At 49.4% G+C, this 20,198-nt stretch overlaps 1 protein-coding gene across 2 annotated transcripts in view; it reads right to left on the bottom strand.

Moving 5' to 3' along the window:
* Positions 1–6,841: 6,841 nt before the first annotated feature.
* Positions 6,842–20,198, bottom strand: part of CXCL12 (C-X-C motif chemokine ligand 12) — a 28,747-nt gene continuing 15,390 nt past the window's right edge. The window contains exon 4 of one of the 2 annotated variants that reach the window (XM_032491747.1): positions 6,842–7,130. In XM_032491747.1, coding sequence (XP_032347638.1) covers positions 7,046–7,130 — 85 coding nt within the window. In that variant the 3' untranslated portion in view covers positions 6,842–7,045. Of the gene's footprint in view, positions 7,131–16,687; positions 16,797–20,198 lie in introns of those variants that run through there. The other variant, XM_032491746.1, reaches the window with a different exon arrangement.

Here is a 20,198-nt window from a genome sequence, read left to right as displayed (position 1 = left end):
TAAGTTGAAAAGGCAATTTATGGGTTCAGACAACTGGGAAGTCTGGAGTTAAATCTTCAGGTACTGCTGGATCCAGGAGTTCAAATAGTATCATCAAGACTTTCTTTTCATATGTAAACAACAAGTTTCTACTGTAGAGCACAGGGAACTATATTCAATATCTTGTAGTAACCTATAATGAAAAGAATATGAAAACGAATACATGTATGTATATGTATGACTGAAACATTATGCTGTACACCAGAAATTGACACAGCATTGTAAACTGACTAGATTTAAAAAAAAAAAAAGACTTTCTTTTCAATGAAAAAAAAAATAAAAGCAGATCTTTTAAATTTACTGCACATGGCCAGGGATAATTTGACAATTGCCATGACCTCATTTATGGGGCCTCTTTCTAATTCCCTTCTGATAGAACCCCCAATCCTGCAAACAAATGGTGCCTGAGGCCCATTCTATATGCTGAGGCTACAGCAGTGAACAAAGCAGACACGGGCCAGGCAGGCATCATGAAGGTCGAGAGGGCAGAGAGGAAAGAATACATATATAGTAGGATGTCAGGAAGGGATAAGCTAGGAAGAAAAGTAAGTGGAGACCAGATGGTGAAGGTTTGTTCAGTTCTCCATGTTGTACGAGAAATCCTTCTGGGTTTCTGAGACCAACGAAGCCCTTTGTCCTCTCGACCACAGTCTTGATTGGAAATGTCCACACTGGACAAGGTGGCTGACTTGAGAGGAACAGAGGGCATCCATTCCGCAGACAGACAGAGCCCAGGTCCAGTTGTTCCTGAAGCTCCACCCACCTGCATCAGTCCAGGCTTCATAGGTCATCACATCATCTGGATGAAGCTGAGTTGATTGATTTTGCTTCAATAGCAAATCTCCAGCCAGGAGGTGCTACAGCCGAGCAGCTGTGTGCATGCACGAGGAGAGGGAAGAGCGAGGGACCTACAGGTGGTCCTGAACTGACAGGACTGAGTGACACGCAGTGCTGGACTGAGACGCTCACTGACCAGTGGACCCTCTCTGGGTTGGAAAGGAGAGGGAGACCAGGTGTGGGGAGAGGAGTAATGATTTGGATCTGCTCCGAGTGTCAGAGGAAGGAGAGATGAGTTGAATATGGTCTGAAGCCAAGCTGCTTAGATTTGAATCCCACATCCTCAACTGTTCAGCTGTGTAACGTCAGGCAAGTTTATTAACGTCTCTGAGCTTCTGTATTAGCGTTCTCCAAAGAAACAGAATTGACATGATATACATATATATAAACACATAGATAGAGAGTAAGTGAGAGAGATAGAGACAGACAGAGATATTTTAAGGCACTGGCTCACATGACTATGGGGCTGGCAAGTCCAAATTTAAGAAGGCAGGCTGGCATCCTGGAAATTCTCACAAGAGTTGGTGTTGCAGTCTTGAGTCCAAAGGCAGCCTGGAGGCAGAATGCTTTCCTCTTCCAAGCGCCTCATTCATTTCTCTTGAGTCCTTCAACTGATTAGGTCAGACCCACCCACAATCTGGATGATCACTTGTTCTATTCTCTCTACTGATTTCACTGTTAATCACAGCCCCAAATACCTTCACAGCAACATCTAGATTCGTGTTTGACCAAACAACTGAGCAGCATGGTCTAGTCAAGTTAGCACATGAAATTCACCATTACAGCTTCCATTTCCTTATCTGTGAGAGGGGCTACTAACAGAACCTCCTTGTGATGGTTGTTGAGAGAACGGAAGGGGCTGCTCTCTGTCACGTGCTGAGACAAGCGCTAGCATATGTCTCCGCCAGGTAAGTGTCAGTGGGCTTTGCCTGTTCCCATCTTCCAAGTGGCGATGCCAAGGAAATCTTGCTTGCACTGGTTTGAGGCAGTACAGACTCGGGTTTGGAGCCGTCGGGGAGATCCCAGAGGCTAGGCGGAGGGAGAGTCTTCTGTTCACAGGGTGAATTCATTCCCCCGGCACCACCTCTTATGACCCTTCCATCTGTCACTTCAAGTTCCCTGACTTTCCCCCGAAGAGCCAGGTTTTTCCTCCCTGATTCCGTGCACGTCCCTCCTGCAGGGATCCAATGCCCCGCCCCGTGGGACTGTTCCCCTTACGGCGCAGGCACTGTGGCTGTGAGGGGTTGGGTGCTGCACTATCCCACTCCTAAGGCCCTTGTTGTGCGATGTTCCTTGAGGTCTTCAAAGCCAAGGACGTGCCCAGCTCTGCATGGCGCTGATGAGCAAAGGCTTGGGAATCAGCAGGTGCTGGTGGGCTTTGCCACCTCATGACTGAGTGGCCTTTAGACTGGACTCAATCTCACTGCATCTCAGGTTCTCTATCTGTAAAATGGGAATAACATCTACTGAAAAGGACCCCGAGAGGGTGAAAGGAGAGAGGTGTGTAAAGCCAGGAGTGAAACATCATGGCTGTTGTCACTCACCTCAGCAGCTCCTGCACACAGCACCGCCTGTGAATGCCTCCTTTGTGAAGTCCAACAAGTTAGTTTCGAAAACCTGAAAGATCATCTTTGATCGGTGCCAGGTGATTAGAAGAGGTGAAAGGCCCATCAGACCTTCCCTCTGTGTAGGGAGCACGCAGGTTTTCCTTAGTCCACTGGGCATGGGACCCTGCACACCCATCCACCCAGATGTGCCCCTCAAGGTTGATGCCCGTCACCCTCAGGCAGCTCGGCTGTCTGATGTCCCTGTGGGTACGGCGTGTTCTGTTTGCAGATGACTTGCCCTTGCCTCATTCCTTCTGAGCTTTGAAGACAGCCTTGAGAGGTTGCTACTCTCATTCTCCCCATTTCACAGACGAAGAAACTGAAGCTCAAGATGCCTCAGGACTTCCTGAAGGGCAGGCAGCTGGCTATTGGTGGTGCAATCTCACCCCTAGAGAGTGTCCCTTCCACTCTCCACTTGGCAAACATGCGGGTCCCCAGAATTCCGGCGTGATCAGCCCTGGTGCAGCAGAAAACCCCTACCTGGCCTCTGTTCTGAGGGCTCAGCAGGAGGCTGCAGGGGGCCCAGGAGGACTCGGTGTTGGTTCCCGGGAAATCAAGGGCCATGAAAACCTTCCGGACCCTGGCCACCTTCCCCAGACTGGGGCGGAGCCGCGCAGGAGGGCACACGCTAGAAAACCGAATTGCTGATGAGACCCATTTCTTTAAGAGAAGGCTTCTGACTTGCGTGTTTGCAAGCAGGGGTCCCCAGAAGTTCTAACCTAGGAAACTCAGATGTTGGTCCCTTCAAAGTACCTCTGGCTTTTACAAGTTCCATTTTGTTTAGTGGCTTTACTTCAGGGAAATCATATAATCACTCAGCTCTTTCTTTGCTTCCTCCCCTGTGTCTCAGCCTCTCCTGCCCTTCCTCTTTTGTCTTCTCATTTCCTCCTTTTCTCATCTTTTTTCTCATGTATTCCTCCTTCTTCCCTCCCTCCCCGCTTCTCTCCTCCCTCTTCTCTCTCTCCCTCCCTCCCTCCCTGTCCAGCCCTTTCATAGTGATTGAGTCAAGAGGGAAGAAAGTGTCCTCTCTTGCCAATTCGTCTTCCTGCACTGGAGCTGTGACTTTAAACCAACAGAGAAACTGTTTGGGAGAAAGAGACCTAGGCGGGTTTTGAACTTATCAGAAGCACATCAGCTGTCTGGGCAGTGGACTTCCTGTTTATACAGCCCCCCTTCTCCTGGGAGGCTCAGCTGAGCCTGGCCAGCTGTGGTCGGGGCCAGACGCCTAACTCCAAAGCCCAGGATCCCACCAGTTGGTGTCAGGCCCAGGCCCACTGGAGACCCGCAGTGTCCATACCTGCCTCCACAGTGCTCCCCATGCCTGAACGTGTGCGGTACCCAAACACCCCCTCTTTGTCCATTCTCATTCTCCCTCAGTCAGCGGCACCAGGAGCCTGCCCTCCACAGGAGCAGGGCTGGGGCACTTCCCACCTTTCTCCCTGTTGTGCAGCGAGTCCACAGGGGAGCACAGCTACCTGGGCTTTTCCTGGGCCCTCCAGCCTGGAGCCAGGACCCAGGTGGCTCTAAACTGAGGGCACCTGGAGAATCATCACCTGTCCTTACATATTTATGAACTACTACTCTGGTCTCTGCACCATTTTAGGGCGCTAGGGATACAGATGGAAATAGACAAGGCTTTCTTCCTGTAAACGCTTATATTCACAGACAATGAATGAGAAAATGTAAAATGATGATGATGGGGGGCAATTAGGGTGCAGAGGTGGGGCTTGCAGGGAGGGGGGGGTCTGCCTGGAGTGACCAGAAGGGCACCCCCCAGGGGATTTCTTTAAGTTGAAGGTGAAGAGGGGACAGTGCTCCAGGAGAAGGGAAGCATCAGTGCAAACGTCCTGGTCCTGAGGAGGGAGCTGGCTGGGCTTGGTCAAGGGGCAGAGAAACAGTGGGGAGACTGGGGCACTGGAAACAAGGGACGGGGTGTTTTTTGGTGAGCCCTGAAAAGTAACCAGAGGCAGAGCTCCTTGAGCCCATGGGCTCTAGAGAGACGTTTGGATTCTATCCTAAAGACACAGAAACACCATTAGAGAATTTGACTCTGGAAGAAGGGTGTGAACAGATTTATATTTTAAAAGTCAACCTGGTTGATGGGAGCTGGTGGATGCCCAGCAGAGGGTCTGGAGCCATAGAGCAGCCCACGGTCAGACATGTGTCCTGTAGCTGGCACTGGGGGCTGTATGTGAACACGGGGGACTGAGCCCCTAGCCGCAGGGATGTCACACACGTAACCTCCATGATCCTCCTGCAGACCCGGGCAGAAGATCAGTGGAGGGATAATGGCTGGGGCAGAGACAGAAACAAGAGTGCGGCACCTGCTGTCCTTTGGATGCCGTCCCAAAAGCCTCCCTTGCAAGCCTTTGCTCCCAGACCATTGGGGTTGGACCAGGAAGTGGCTTCAGTCTTTCATGCCTGGAGACAAATATAGCTTCAGATCAACGGTTCCTACCTTCACTTCTGATGAGCCCCTTATGGCCAGCAACAAACGCATTGTGTTTTTTCCACAGAGTCATGGCAGCAGCGAGGTGAAGGGGCTTTGACTGTGGGCAGAGTGGTTGGATGGACAGCAAGGATGGGGGGCCTTGATAGAGGAATTGTCCTGTGTCCATGTAGGGGTCCACCTGGGGTCACTGAGCTTGAATCTCATTCAGGAAAAGACTCTTTTTCAACAGCAAACATTTAAAAGGCCCCAACACCACACTGAACCAGTCACAGAGCCCTCGGGTGACCGACAGCAGGAGGCTTGTCCCAAGCTGACCACCCAGGCTGGCAGCCAGAGTCCTGGGAGCCTTACTGGAGGGAGCTTTCTCCCTCAGACACCAGGTGGTGACACCTGTGTACGTGAGGTGAACTCTGAATGACCGCAGGTCCCCAGGCTGCAGACTTTCTGCCAACTGTGACAAAGCCCTGGGCAGGAGGGCATTGCCACCCCAAGGATGGACAGAATAGTGCCTGAAGACCGTGAAGAAGCCCAGGCCAGACTGGGACAAAAAAAATCTCTTGCTACACATGTCGGTGTGAAAAAGAAACTAGAAGCAGGTGTCTTATCATTCACCTTACTGTCCTAACTGCTCCATATGAGGGATAGCATTTATAAATATTACATGAGAACTATCTCCATGTTTTGAGGACTTGCTGGACGCTCATTATGCTCAGCATTGAAAAATACATTATCTCATTTAGTTCTCCCCACAGCTAATATTCTGCCATGGACAAGGTTGCGGCTCAGAGAGGTTAGGTGACTTCTCTGAGGTCACACAGGCAAAGCCTGGACTGGAGGCTGGGCTTGCAGCTGTGTGATGCAGACTCTGAAATTAATGCAGATGAAAGTGAGAACATTCAGACTTGGAACTCCAGAGTGTGAACTGAGTCATTGCCAGCAAATCTTTTTTGCATCATCATAACTCACTGAGTTGAAGTTTCCCCTTGGGTGCTTTTATGCACAGATGCAAGAAACCAGGTCCACTCTGGTGTCCCCTTTGGCGTTGAAACCTGGGCCCAGCGTGAGCCAGGTCAGGGAGCAGCTCCGTGCCCTGGGCAGTATGCTGAATGCTGCCCTCCTTTGTTTCGTTTTGTTTTGTTTTTAGTTGAAGTACAGTCAGTTACAATGTGTCAATTTCTAATGTACAGCACAAGGCTCTAGTCATCCATATACATACATATATTTGTTTTCATATTCTTTTTCATTAAAGGTTATTGCAAGGTATTGAATATAGTTCCCTGCACTATACAGAAGAAAATTTTTAATATATTTTCATATCTAGTGGCTAACATTTGCAAATCTCAAACTCCTAAATTTATCCCTTCCCATCCCCTTTCCCCTGATAACCATAAGATTGTTCACTATGTCTGTGAGTCTGTTTCTGTTTTGTAGATGAGTTCATTAGTGTCCTCTCTTTTTTTTCTTTTTTTAGATTCCACATATGAGTGATATCATATGGTATTTTTCTTTCTCTTTCTGGATTACTTTACTTAGAATAACGATCTCTAGGTCCATCCATGTTGCCACAAATGGCATTATTTTACTCTTTTCATCACTGAGTAGTATTTCATTGTGTAAATATACCACAACTTCTTTATCCAGTCATCTGTCAATGGACCTTTAGGTTGCTTCCATTTCTTGGCTACTGTATAGAGTGCTGCTGTGTACACTGGGGTGCACGTGTCTTTTTGAATTAGGGTTCCTGCAGGACATATGCCCAGCCTTTCTTTGTTTTTGATCCTTGCTGTTTACTGTAAAAGTAACACAGTCTTGTCATAAGAAATGTGAGCATCATGGAAAAACAGCTTCTGAAAATGTGAAAGTTAGCATCACAGTCAGGGCCCCAGCAGAAAGCACTCAAGTTCGGGTCATTTCACAAGAGTTTAATAACAGGACTCCTTACAAAGGTGCAGGTGGGACAAAGAGTCACCTTCCCTGGAGAGGGGAGCTGGAGGGGAGCAGTCACCAGATACAAAGTCAGGGAGCACCCCTGGACAGAGTTCCAACCTTCCATCAGCAGAACTGGGGCGACTTGGTCTCAGGGTTCCGGGGAATACACAGCCCGTCGTCCTCACCTCCTGCTGGTGATGCCGACAGTAGTGTTGGTCGGGTTGGTTCCCAGGGCAGAGATCAGGCCCAGGAGAGTGGGACTGGGTCTGGAGGGTGACAGAAGATATTGCACACAGTGCCCCAGAATCCCATCCCATAAAGTCACCTCTGGCATTGGTAATGTCTCTAAACATCATATTAGGAACTGAGTCCTCCAGACACTCACTGCACCTGGGTAGTTCCTCCCAACTGAAGCCCCTGCAGCCTGCTGCCCTCATGCTCTGCAGGGCACAAAGTGAGTAGAATGAGGTCTGCCGTATACAATCAGAGAATCCCATTAATCAAATGACAGCAATGGAAACATTAATGAGGAGTGAGAGGAGGAGGCAGCATGGAGGCTGGGTCCACAGCGACTGGCTGAGAAGTGGAGGAGGAGGATGCCCAGGGCTGGAAGAGGCAAATGGGTGGGACTCCTGCCCCAACAAGCCTCCAGAACTGGCCCCACTCCTGCCTCTGGACAACCCTCCCACCCCACGTGCCCCCGACCCTTCGCCCACACACTGAAAGCTCTCTGTGCAGCCAGGTGAGGTGTAGGCAAGAGTGGGTGTAAGGAGGGCTGTGGGAGGCTGTTAGAGGGTTTGAGTTTGATTTAGGTTTTTTTTTTCCTCTTCTCCACTTTATTTTTGTCGAGGTACAGTTGATTTACAATGTTGTGTCAATTTCTGGTGTACAGCAGAGTGATTCAGTTGTGTATATATATATTCCTTTTCATATTCTTTTTCATTATAGGCTATTACAAGATATTGAATATAGTTCCCTGTGCTACACAGTAGGACCTTGTTGTTTATCTATTTTATATATAGTAGTGTGTATCTGCAAATCTCATACTGTCAGTTTATCCCTTCCCACTCCCCCTCCCCTCTGGTAACCAAAAGTTTGGTTTCTATGTCTGTGAGTTTGTCTCTGTTTTGTAAATAAGTTCATTTGTGTCCTTTTTGTAGACTCCACATATAAGTGATTTAGTTTTGGAACAATCCCTGTGGCTTTACCTTTTCCCCAAGTCAAAGTGTCCCAGGTCCAGAGCATAGGCTCTCTCTCATCCTGTGGTCCCAGACCCCCAGTGCCACATCCCTGGGACCCATCAGAAATGCACCTGTTAGGTGTCACCCAGACCTGCTGAGTCAGAGGCTCTGGGGGTCCAGCCAAGAAATGTGTGTCCTAACAAGCCCTGAGGTGATCATCTCTCAAATCTGAGAACCACTGGCTTCGAGCAGTGATTTTCCACTGTGAGATTACAGAGCAAAAATAGTGCTGCCGCCTGGACCCCACCCCTAGACTCTGAGTTCACTGGTCGCAGCCCAGGAATCATGGTCCTGACTTGCAGCTCAGGCTGAGCCCTTGTCTGGACCTTTCCCCAAGAGGTATCTGTTCCCTCTAGACTGGCACTTCCTGTCTCTTTGCTTCCCTGCACTTCTTTTACTAAATCCTCTTCTTGGATTTACCTTCTCTTTTTTTCATTTATTCACTGAAAAGGGATTAGGGTGATAATCTCCTTTCTAAACACTTACTGAGAAAAAAAGTGCCTGTACAAACAAACAAACAAAAGGAGATATATGCACCCCAATGTTCACAGCAACGCTACTTCACAACAGCTAAGCTGTGGAAACAACCTAAATGTCCATGGACAGAGGAATGGAAAGGAGCTGTGGTATATTTATACAATGGAATACTACTCAGCCATAAAAAGGGTAATGTCATTTGCTGCAACACGGATAGACCTGGAGATTATCATATTAAGTGAAGTAAGTCAGGCAGAGAAAGACAAATATCATATGATATCACTTATATGTGGAATCTAAAAAAGTGGTACAAATGAACTTATTTATAAAACAGAAATAGACTCACAGACATAGAAAACAAACTTACAGTTACCAAAAGGGAAAGTAGGGTGAGCAGGGAGAGACAAATTAAGAGTTTTGTATTAACAGATACACACTACTATATATAAAATAGATACACAAGGTCCTAATGTATAGCACAGGGAACTATATTCAATATCTTGTAATAACCTATAATGGAAAAGAATCTTAAAAATATGTATATATACATATGTATAATTCAGTTGCTTTGCTGTACACCTGAAACATTGTAAATCAACTATACTTCAATAAGAAATAAATTTTAAAAGTTCCTAAACCAGATAGAACCTTGTGAACAAATCCTTTGCACAAGTATGTTAAAAATAGTGTATTCCATTTTTTCAAATGCTTCAGTCTACAGTCTTGGGGAGTTACGGTGTTCCATATTAAACTTGCTAAACTAAATTATTTTTTAAATAAAATAAATATTTTATGTTAATATATGAATATATATTGCAAATGTAAGCACATGAAAGTGTTTAGAGAAATACTAGCTTGAATAAATTGAAATATTATAAATATTATCCAAATGATGTTAATTTGACCAGGGGGAAATCCTAAGGGCTTGTAAGCAACAGCCACAAAAAGTGTACTGCTGTGAAAATAGTTAACAGGGGACAGTTGTGGGGTCTTCCTTGTTGGGACAGTAGGTCAGACTTTGGCCAAAGAGAAGGTAAACAGACTTGGACTTGACTGCGTGATGGGAGAAGACAAGACTTCAGAATGCCTCCGACTGCCCTCAGAAGGCATCCTAGCAGGGACAGCTGGGGTGGGGGATGGAGTAGAGTGGCAACCAGTGGAGAGGACAGACCACAGACACCCACACATAAACAAGGGGATAAAGATGATGCAAAGTTGCGTGGGTTGTGAGGGAAACTGGGTAGAGGTTATCAGGGAGGCATCTTGGTTGAGGGGAGGGTCTGGCAGAAGGATACATAAAGCCATGGAGCAGAAGGTCTGGGAAGAAAACTTGGGCAAAGGAAAGATGCATTTGAGGATCCTGGAGGAGGTTGGAGTGAGATGGTGACTGAGGATGGGAGGGGGAGTGGGACTGGAGAAGGGAGCTGTGGGAACTTCTTGGAGGGTTTCAAATAAAGGAGTGGTAAATCCATGCAGAACATTTTTATTCTACCATGAGCCCACCCTTTTTCTGAGCACATAGGTATGGAACCTTAAAGCAAGGTGAGGTTGATCTTTCTGCCCCAAAATCTAAGACATTGCTACCTTGGAGATGCTTTTCAATCTTCTGTGAGGAAAGACATTGAATCCCAAATCCTAAATGGTTCAAGACCATTATAAAGGCTAGCCTCACATTGTTTAGAATTAAATGCTTAATATTATTTTATAAGTTACGTGTTCCTTCTGTCCATTTCAACTTTGGTTTATATATGTGCGTGCGTGTGTGTGTGTGTGTGTGTGTGTGTGTGTATGTTTTATGTTTTTTGTATTTTTATTTTAGGGAGAGGTAATTAGGTTTTTTTGTTTGTTTGTTTATTTTAATGGAGGTACTGGGGATTGAACCCAGGACCTTGTGCATGCTAAGCATGTGCTCTACCACTGAGTTGTACCCTCCCCCTTCCCTTTCAACCTTATTTTTTGGTTTTTGCCTTCAGAGTCTTCTTAAATCTCTGCATATTTTTTCTCAACAGGGATGACCTCTGCTGGTTATATCCAGGGAATTAGGTAGCCTCTTTGTTTCCATTTCTGGATGCTGGGAAGTGCAAAGTTCCATGAACCTGCCTTGCTTTGCCATAAGCATTTGGGATATACCCAAAGAGGCTGGAAAATACACAGAAATCCAGCTGGAGCTGGTCCCAAAGGCTGGCAGCAACCCTCTGACTCATTCACTTTGGGTTTGGTTGCATCCGTGAGGTAGGATTTGCCACAAGTGTCTTTGGTTCCTGCCACAATTCCAAGCCCAAACCTACTGAAGATGCCTCCTTCTGTCTTGTTTTGTTTCACTTGGATCCTGAGTGGTATGAACGTGTGAACAAAAACAATGGGGACGGTGCATTCCATGGCTGGAAACCTCACAAATTTGTTCCACTTTGATCTGATGCCTCTAAAAGAGCCTAGGATGTGCGTTGGGAGAAGAGGAGGCCGAAGTCATTTCCCAGCTGTGGTGACACTTCTATATGCCCTTCTGAACAACCTTTGCGTGGGGACCCGGTTGACGGGTGGGTGGCTCAGGTTCAGAGGACCAGGTGGGAGGCTCTGTCTGTCTGTCTTATTTTACTTGGAAACAGAAGGGACGCATCTTTGTTACACTGGCATGAGGTAGTGCTGGGTCCCCCTGGCAGGACAGCTGGTGAAATGAAATTGCTGAAGCTGGAACAGTTGGGAGTGAAGGTTGAAAGTTAGGCATTTGAACTCCTGAGATACATGTACATTCCACACCATGGAGATCTGTGGTTTGTGAACCTTCTGCCAGATTAAGAAATGGTCAAATCCAGTCTGGCGCATAATCAGCACGTGGGGAACATTAACTGCCATCATTTTTGTCATTATTATTCCTGTGATTCTTTATCAGCCTTTGCCCTGTCTTCCTCTGTGCCAACTGCTCAGGGCAGGGTCTAACTCTCCCTTTCTCTAAAACAAGAATGCCTTTCTTTCAAAAAAGAGTACACTAATGAACTCACCAAAACAGAAACAGACTTGCAGACACAGTAAAACAATCTTATGGTTACTGGTGGGAAAGGGGGTGGGAAGGGCTAAATTTGGGAGTTTGAGATTTGCAAATATTAGCCACTATATATAAAAATAGATTTAAAAAAACAAATTTCTTCTGTATAGCACAGGGAACTATATTTAATATCTTATAATAACTTTTAATGAAAAATAATATGAAAACAAATATATGTGTATATATATGCATGACTGGGACATTATGCTGTATACCAGAAATTGACACATTGTAACTGACTATACTTCAAGTAAAAAAATAATAAGAAGAAGAAGAATGCCTTTCTTTCACCCAGACTCCTGAGCCCATGGATGTGCATGACTGTGGGCATGCCAGTCAGAAGGGTCACATCCAGGAGACACTTCTGTGTACCTTGCATGTGCCAGACCCATTCACCATCATGTCATCCCTGTGTCCCAGGGCAGCCCTCAGCTCAGCCGATGGTGAAGGAGTGTCCAGTGCCCAGGCTCAAAGTGACTCCCTCCTGCTGCCATGGACTCTCCCCACCCGCAACACCTCCTGTTCATCCTTCCACAGCTGGTGGTGACTCCTGAGACACCCAGGAAGGAGGACTCATTGGTGATAAAGATGGCTCAGTACAAAATGTGGTGACTCAAGTTTCTGCTACTGTTACACACATGCCTGGGAAAGTGCTTAACTTGATTTTTCTGTGTGAAATAGGACTATATCCCTTGCAGGGAGCAAGGAGCATCCATTAGTGTGTGTTGGGTGCTGGTCACAAGGAAGGATGCAATGACTCCTAGGCTGGTAGCCTTACCTGCACTTGGGCTCCAGCCCTGCCCTCTCTCAGGGCACTCCAGGGCTGCCTGTCCTCCCCACTCTGTGAGCTATAGCTGAGTAACCACGGACAAGGAAGGACACCAGGGCTCAGGGAGGTACAGAGGCTTCCCTGGGTCTCCAGTATGGTCTGTGACAGGGTGGGCATTGACTGGAGGTGCAGGGATTCCTCAAAAACTCTGTGGATTCTGATCTCTCCTCTTCCTGGGCTGGCCTCCCTGTCCTGTACCTGGTCTCTGGGGAGAATGAGGAGACCGAGGCCCAGCCAGGGATTCAGGTGCCCCAGAAAGCAGCTCTGGGTTTGGGTGAACAGAGGAGATGAGGACCAGAGGAGGAAGTGGGACAAGGACTAGGCTTGTTCAGGCTTTCCTGAGGGAGGGAAGGGGATGGAGAAGATACAGGGCTGGAGAAGCTGAATCCTTGGCCATTCGAGCCATGAGCTTAGCACAGTCCACAGACTCATTCATTCTTTGATAAGGGGGCCGTATAATTTACCATTCACACTGGGGCATTCTGAGAGAGAAAGGGCATTACTAGGCATTTTGTTGGCAGACACTGCGACTGTCTTGGCACAGCAGAATGCATGATCTCTCCAACCTTAAGGACTTTGAAAGAGCCTCTCAGTAGCATCACTGACCCTTGACTGTCCAGGGGACTACTCCCTCTGCTTCCCCTCTTCGGGAATTTTGGGGTTCAAGTCTTCCCCTTTCTGGGACCCTAGTCTCCAGGCTCTTGCTCTCTGTGGCTTTCCAGATGCAGACCAGACTTGGGGAGGTCATCAGGGGGCCCCATGAGCCCCACCCCTTTGGAACTGGGCTCCCTGGAAAGACTCAATGACAGAGGTCCTCCTGTCACCTGAGAACATGGGCCTGGGTACCTGCCGGCAAAGTACCTTGTGGGTTAGATCTGATTTTGTTATTTTAGAAACGCCCATGGCTCTTTAGGAAAGAAAAACAAAGTAACTATCTGATGTCTACTGTAATTGTAATTGTATCCTGATTTTAGATACAGAAGAATTAAAAAAAAAAAAACCCTCTTATTAAATCAAGGAAATCTAGTGTTATCCTCTTTTTCCCTTCTATCCAGGGAGGGTCAGACACTTTCATCACTGGGTTTTATGTACACAAGACCAGTAAACTTTTAATCACAATCTACAATAAAAATTGCATTTGACATTATGAAACACACACACACACACACCCCTGAGCAAACGTTCTTCCTTTCTGTAAATGTGACCTATGCCAGTGTTTTTCAATTTCTTTTCTTTCTTTCCTATTTGAGGCTATTTCATTTTTAAAAATTGTTGCTTCTGACAGGCTATACTGATTTCACAGCCAGAGTTTGCCCAGCGATTTTTTTAAAAATGGACTCTCATTGAAGGTCCAGAAATGCTCTTGGGCCAAACAGGGCAGACCTGGACGTGAAGGTTGACAGCCCCTGCCCACCAGCTCCTCCTGGGATACAGCTGTGCCAAATGCAAGAACGGGTTGTCTGGGGCATGGGAGCCAAGCAGCCTAGGAGAGATCTGTCCTCCCTGCCTCCGAGCCTGAGATGTGGATGCTCCATGGCCACCCTGGACCTTGGTGCCTGTGTTCATCACATGGGAAGGGGCTGGGCTCACAGGGGATTGTTGAGAGGACAAGAAGACTGCACCCAGAAATTACTGCCAGGGCCCTGGCGGGCACAGGCTGCCCCGAAATGTCAGCAGGATGGAGAGTGCCTGACCAAGGTGGTTGCTTGTCCCCACTGGGAACTTTGTCCTGCTCACCTAAGGAAACACATGGTGAATGCATTAGCCTCCGGTCCCCCTGGGCCTCCTGGGCAGGGTGGCCCCTGCTCAACCTGGCTGGGCAGGTGATCTTTCAGGGGAAGAACCAGAAAGAGCTGGTCCCTCATAGGCCTGGCTTCCAGGCCCCAGGGCCCCCAGGCGCCCGGGCGCCCGGGCCCCCGGTATGGTGCTGGGGGTTCCCACAGTGGCTGGAAGGACAGCCGCCTCCCCAGAGCTCAGGAATGCCCAGAATGGTGGTTTCCTCACGGCCTACAAGCCCACGTGACCTAGGCTGAGGTTCCCAAGTTCAGGAAAGTGCCTGGGAAGAGGCCGGGGCAAGGTGAGCCTGTGGCTGCCTCTGGGGCCTCTCAGACTGACCAAGACCAGTCACACCTTCTCCTGAGCAACTTCCACAGCTGCAGTGTTAAGCCTGGCTGCTGCTCGGGAAAGCTGGGCACAGTCCTCGCTGCCACCAACCCTTCCTGAGCTCTCGGCCTCTTGCATCTTCCCCTTAGAGGGTCCGCCATCCCTGCTGGGTCTGACTGTCTGACTGCATTTAGGCCAAGCTAGCAGTGTCCAGGTGCACTGAGGCCTCCCCCTGGGCAGGGCGGGGCAAAGGCATGGAGACCCCGAGAAGAGCATCCTGATGGGTATGGAGGTTGGAATCCCTCCACTCTGCTACTTCCCAGTCGTGTCCACGTGTGGAAGGACACAGCCTTGGTGTCCTTTGCTGATCCCTGCTGATTGTTCTTTCCTGCTTTGGTAGCTCTGGACTCATGCTCCTCTAGGGCCTTGGCTGTGCCCTCTGGTCTGGCCAGCCATCCACTGCCCCAAATCAGGCGTGTGATGAAGAATCAGCAACAGAGATCTCATCCCCGGGGATCTGCACTGGTGGTGGCCATTCTCCCCCTGGGCCCCCGGCTGCAGAGTCCAGGCTTACTGGACCTCAGCCAGGCACTGGTCACCCAGGTGGTCTGCAGATCCCCAGGGGGGAGGAGCACCCAGAAGGAGGGGCCTCTGGGGAAAGAGATGATTCTTTAATCTTGACTCACTAGAGTTTTTCTATAGTGGGGACTCCCGGAGGGAAGGGACAGGCACAGGGGATTCCAGAGAAGGGGCAACGTGTGCGACCACTGATATGTGGACATAGGAGTGAGATGAATTTGAGTCCAAATAATGACTCACCAGTGTGACCTCAAGTGCACAAACGAATGCACAGCCTCGTGAAGTGGGTAGTGCCATCTTTATTTTAGAGATGAGCAAAGAAAGGATCCCCTGTGTTAGCATCCTGTTGATTTATCAGGCAGCCACTCAAAAATGATTTCTTTAGTAACATCTATGTACCAGCTGCAAAGGATAATTCATGAGCAAAGCAGACCAAGCCCCTCCCTTCCTGCATGGTATTAACCCTGTCCTGTGGGGAAGCGGTCAGCGAGCAAGTCAACGGGGCAGGTGGTGCTGTGGGTGGGGAGAGGCAGGAGAAGATGGCCAGGGCTCATGCGGGGGAGAGGCTGCTGTACAGGAACCGGGGTCTGCAAAGGCTTTTCCGACAAGGTGTTGGTGATCAGAGATGGAAGGAAGGGAGGGGTAAACCATGTGGTTTCTAGGCAGAGACCGCCAAGTGCCAAAGTCCTCTGCCAGGGGGACTGGACTTGTTCAAGGGAGAAGAAGCCAGTGTGGCTGGAGTAGAGGGGGGTGAGGTCAGAGAGGAGACAGGGGCCAGCAGATGTAAACTGGAGGGTCTCCGAAGGGGTGACGTGGGCGGGCATTGTGATGGGCCACTCTTGCTGCTGTCGAGAGGACACTGCAGAGCATGACGGTGCCCACCTAGGGTGCTGGTGTAGTGAGTCAAGTAGATGGGACTTGGATCAGGGTGGTGGCATGGGAGATGAGCGGGTTCTGGATATATTTTAAAGGTGACTAATCGAGGTTATTAATAGTTGAGCTGAGGGTTGTAAGCTAATGCAATACATCAAAGATATCTAAAAGATTTTGGCCTGAGCGACAGGAAGGAATAGAAATTGTCACTTGTGAAAACGGGGATGAGCCAGCTAGGGGAAGCGGGAATCAGGAGTTTCATTCTGCATAAGGTAAGTTTCAGAGGCGGAGCTGGGTTTATAAGGAGGGAGTCCAGGAGAGTGATGGCTGGATTCCTTAGCTTTAACAAGGTTTTAAGGCCAAGAGAGGGAATGCGTCCACCTGGTGCTAGGGAAGAGAATCTGAGGACTGAGTCCTGGGGTGTTCTTGTCTGGATGACACCTGGAGGATGAGGAAGAAACAGTAAAGAGACACCAGAAGGCACGAAACCAACGACACAGACGGGAGTGGTCCCCTGTGAGCCAACCAGAAAATGTGTTTCCAGGAAGCTGATCTACAATGTCCAGTGATGCTGAGAGACTGAGGAAGATGAGAATTGCTGACTGAGAATTTGGCTTCCCGACGGGGCTCAGTGATGTCGCCACCAAGAGCAGCTCTAGTGGAGTCGGTGGTGGTGTGGAGTGGGTGGTGGGGTCAACATTCTAACTGGAGTGGGTTCAGGAAGGATGAGGAGGAGAGGTGGAGGGGAGGTGGACATAGGAAATACAGGCCAGTCTTCTGAGGACATCTGTGTGATAAGAAACAGAGAAATACTGTAGAAGCTGTAGGGGGATGTATGGGTAGAAATACATAGTATAGACACTGTTTTTATTTTTGCTTTGCTTTGTCTTCAGTGGGAGCTATTATAGGATGTTGGCGTGCTGATGTAGACAGTGAAAGATTTATGGTGCAGGAAACGGGGGCTGTCAGGAGAGATGGTCCTTTTGTAGGGGAGAAGCACTGGGCTCCACTTCTAGCTGACAGCAGTGATGGTGGGTACAGGGATGAGAGGGGAAGATCAAGGAAACTCTCTTCTTATCGCTTCCTTTTAGTCTGACATAGAAGCCAGATCATCAGCGGAGAGTACAGGGAAGGGGGATGAAGATTTAGAGAGAGGAGAAAATGTGGGATAAGCACCGAGGAGAAGGAGGAGCAAAGGGGACAGGGAAATGTGTTAGCATCCGAGCAGCACTAAGGGCCTGCTTTTGGTGAGTGTCATGAATTTAGAGACCAGACAGCAGGGACAAATTTTCTTCTCTGAGCTGCAGTCAGCTACAGAGGGACACACAGGGGCAGTGTGGACCGAGTTAGATTTAACTGGCGATGGGTCATCCAGAAATTCACAGCTACTCGCCTTCACTCTAAGACCGAGCTCCTCCCACCCAGCCTCCCAATCCACCAGCACCTCTTGCTAATCCACTCTCCCCTCCTCCAGCTAGGGCTTCACTCTGCTTTGTTTCCAGTTGGTTTCTTGGGCCAAGAGGAAGCTGCAACTCATTTGCTCAAAAGTGAGCGTTAGCTCCTGAAACACTTAGCAGAGCAACCCCTTGGCATTTGAGATTAGCTCCTGCCCCAGGTAGGAGCACCGGGGCTTGGTTGTGGCTTGCCCAGGAGGCTGCCACTAGGGTCCTTTGCTGCTTCACAACCTGAGGACATCAGCTCACATACCAAATGTCCATCAGACACCCACTATGACAAGCGTTCCTCTAGGCCCTGAGAACTCAGCCCCCCCACCCCCCAAAAGACACCAGAGTCTGTAGCCTAGAGGCGGATGCCCTAGGGATGAACTGCACTTGAGAGTCCACTGTCCCAGTTAGTTCTTCTCATCGGGTCCACAGGTGGCGGGTGGACCTCAGCCACCCCCCACATACACACACTTCCGGGGCTGGGCTGGAGCTCTCCACAGGCTGATGGTTCAACCATCCCATCACAGCTTATGTTGGGCAAGTTGCATTGGTGCTGGGGTTGCCTTCTGGGAGGGCCCTAAACAGAAGCTGTGTGATTTTCATGGGGGGGAGGGGCTTAGGGGGTGCCTCTCGGTCACTTATCAATCTTGATGGGATAGAAGCATAGGCCTTTCCTGGGAGTTCAAGTTGAAACCAGGGAGAAGGCTGAGAAAAGACCCCAGGGGAGGGTGGGGAGGGGGAGGGAGGCCTCTAATGTAATGCCTTATGCCAGCGCCAGCCCACAGCCTCATTGCTCACCTGCCTCGCCTACTTTGCCTGATTAATTGCTCCAGGTGATTGTTATCTGGACATAATTAGCAGAAATCCTCGCTGTCTGGGGGGATTTGTTTGGAACACACAGAACCCAAAGGCAAGGAGTGTGGCTGGACCTCCCTGGCCACACCTCACCTCCATCTCAGGCTACCTGGTCTCTCACCCGAATTCTTTCTCTGAATCTGTTTCATCCTGTGCTAGCTCCCTCTGCTTCTCTGTGTCCAGCTACCCACACTCCCAAGAGCAAGGATCTCAGCTGTGGGCCCAGACAGACCCAGAGAATCAGATCAAGTCTGAATCACAATTCTGCACTCCTTGGGCAGAAAATTGGGTCAGCCATCCTGGGCCAGGTATCTAAACCATCCCATCAGCTGGGCCAAGGGCACCCCCTCATATGCTTCCCAGCTGTCGGGACCCCATCCTTACCCAGGGTGGGGGCCCAGCTCTTCTCAGCTGCATTTGTGCCATTTGTGCCCTACACGAGGGTGCAGCCGGGGACCGAGGGGCTGGAATCCAGCTCTCCCTGCCCTTGTGCCAGGCTCCCCATGGGAGCTGCGCCCCTAGCAGAATAAACTCCCATTTCTAAGTCACAGCAGGACAACACATGGGTTCATGAAGGCAGTCCTGATGGGTCAGTAGACCCCCACCGCCAAAAACCTACTTCTCTCAGGTCTTGGCTTCAGCAACAGGGTTTTTAGGGAGCCCCTGATGGTACTCTAAGCTCCCCTGACACCTGGATGCACCCTGACCTACACTTACCAAACTTTATGAAAATGCTCACTTCATTGCAAGTCAGTCCCCCAGAGCGCAGGATCCATGAAATCAGGGAGCAAAGATGGCTTGCTCTCCACAGTATCCACACTGCCTAGTATGGGGCTTTTTTTTTTTTTTTAATGCAGCATCACTCTGAGGAGTCAACATCATTCCGGGGAATGAACAGAGAGGTTGTTCATTCCTGGTGCTGGGACAGTGGTGGAGCACGCTGGAACCAGCACTGCACGGGCACTCGGGGAACCAACAAGACCCCACCCAATGGGCGTCTCCCCATTGGTCAGCTACCAGGGAGCAGCTCAACTCTGAAGAGCACTGTGAGCTCCAGCTGGTATCTGAGCTTTGCTGAGGGTCTAAGGAGAGGCCGGTGGGATCTTCTTCCAGCTCTGCAGACCCCAGGGAACAGCAGGGGGAGAGAGGGAGCAAAATGGCTTCCACGCACACTGTCCCAGTCTGAGTCTCACCACCCTCGGTGACACTCAGCTCAGGGTTGGGTGGGGAGACTGAGACTCAGGGCAAGCGTCTCAGATCAGAGAGAAGACCAGGATTCAAGCCCTGGTCTGTCTGTTCATCCTCATCCCACGCCTCTCCCAGGACACCACGATGCCTCTGCTGTGGCCTCTCAAATACTTCCTCTTTCCTCCAGGCCATTGGCAACTTAGCAATCACGCCGCAGCCACCCTATAAATAACGGGGCAGTTCTAAGCACAGGGGATGCCATTGTTACGGCTGGGCCAATGGACAAGAGCGTCTGGAGGACAGAACAATCTGGACTCGGAAATCTGGGGCTTCGGTGCTGGCCTCTCCTTTCCAGCATGGCAGACAGTGGATGAGCGAGAACATGGTGGCAAGTTTTGAAGGCTGACCTCTGGGAGCCTGTCTGTCGGGCACACCCCCTGTTCCCAGGTGCATCAGCACCTGGCTTCCAGCAGTGCCCCCTGCCCCGTACAGGAAAGAAACTATGAAGGATGCTGGGTCCTTGGCAGTGTCTTCAGGGACGGGGCCTCGGTTGCCTTCTACCAAGCCTGAGGAGTACAGAGTGGAGGTCTCTTTCCCCACAGCCGACAGGCAAATACCCAAGCCCTTACACAAAACTATCCCTTCTGGAGTAGAGGTCTTGCTCACCTTTAAGAAGGGATTCCGGCAAAACGAGGGACATT

The sequence above is a fragment of the Camelus ferus genome, chromosome 11, assembly GCF_009834535.1.
Source record: "Camelus ferus isolate YT-003-E chromosome 11, BCGSAC_Cfer_1.0, whole genome shotgun sequence".
Taxonomy (NCBI): Eukaryota; Metazoa; Chordata; class Mammalia; order Artiodactyla; family Camelidae; genus Camelus; species Camelus ferus.
Note: the sequence above shows the minus strand (reverse complement) of the source record. Positions and strands in the feature narration are given on the sequence as shown.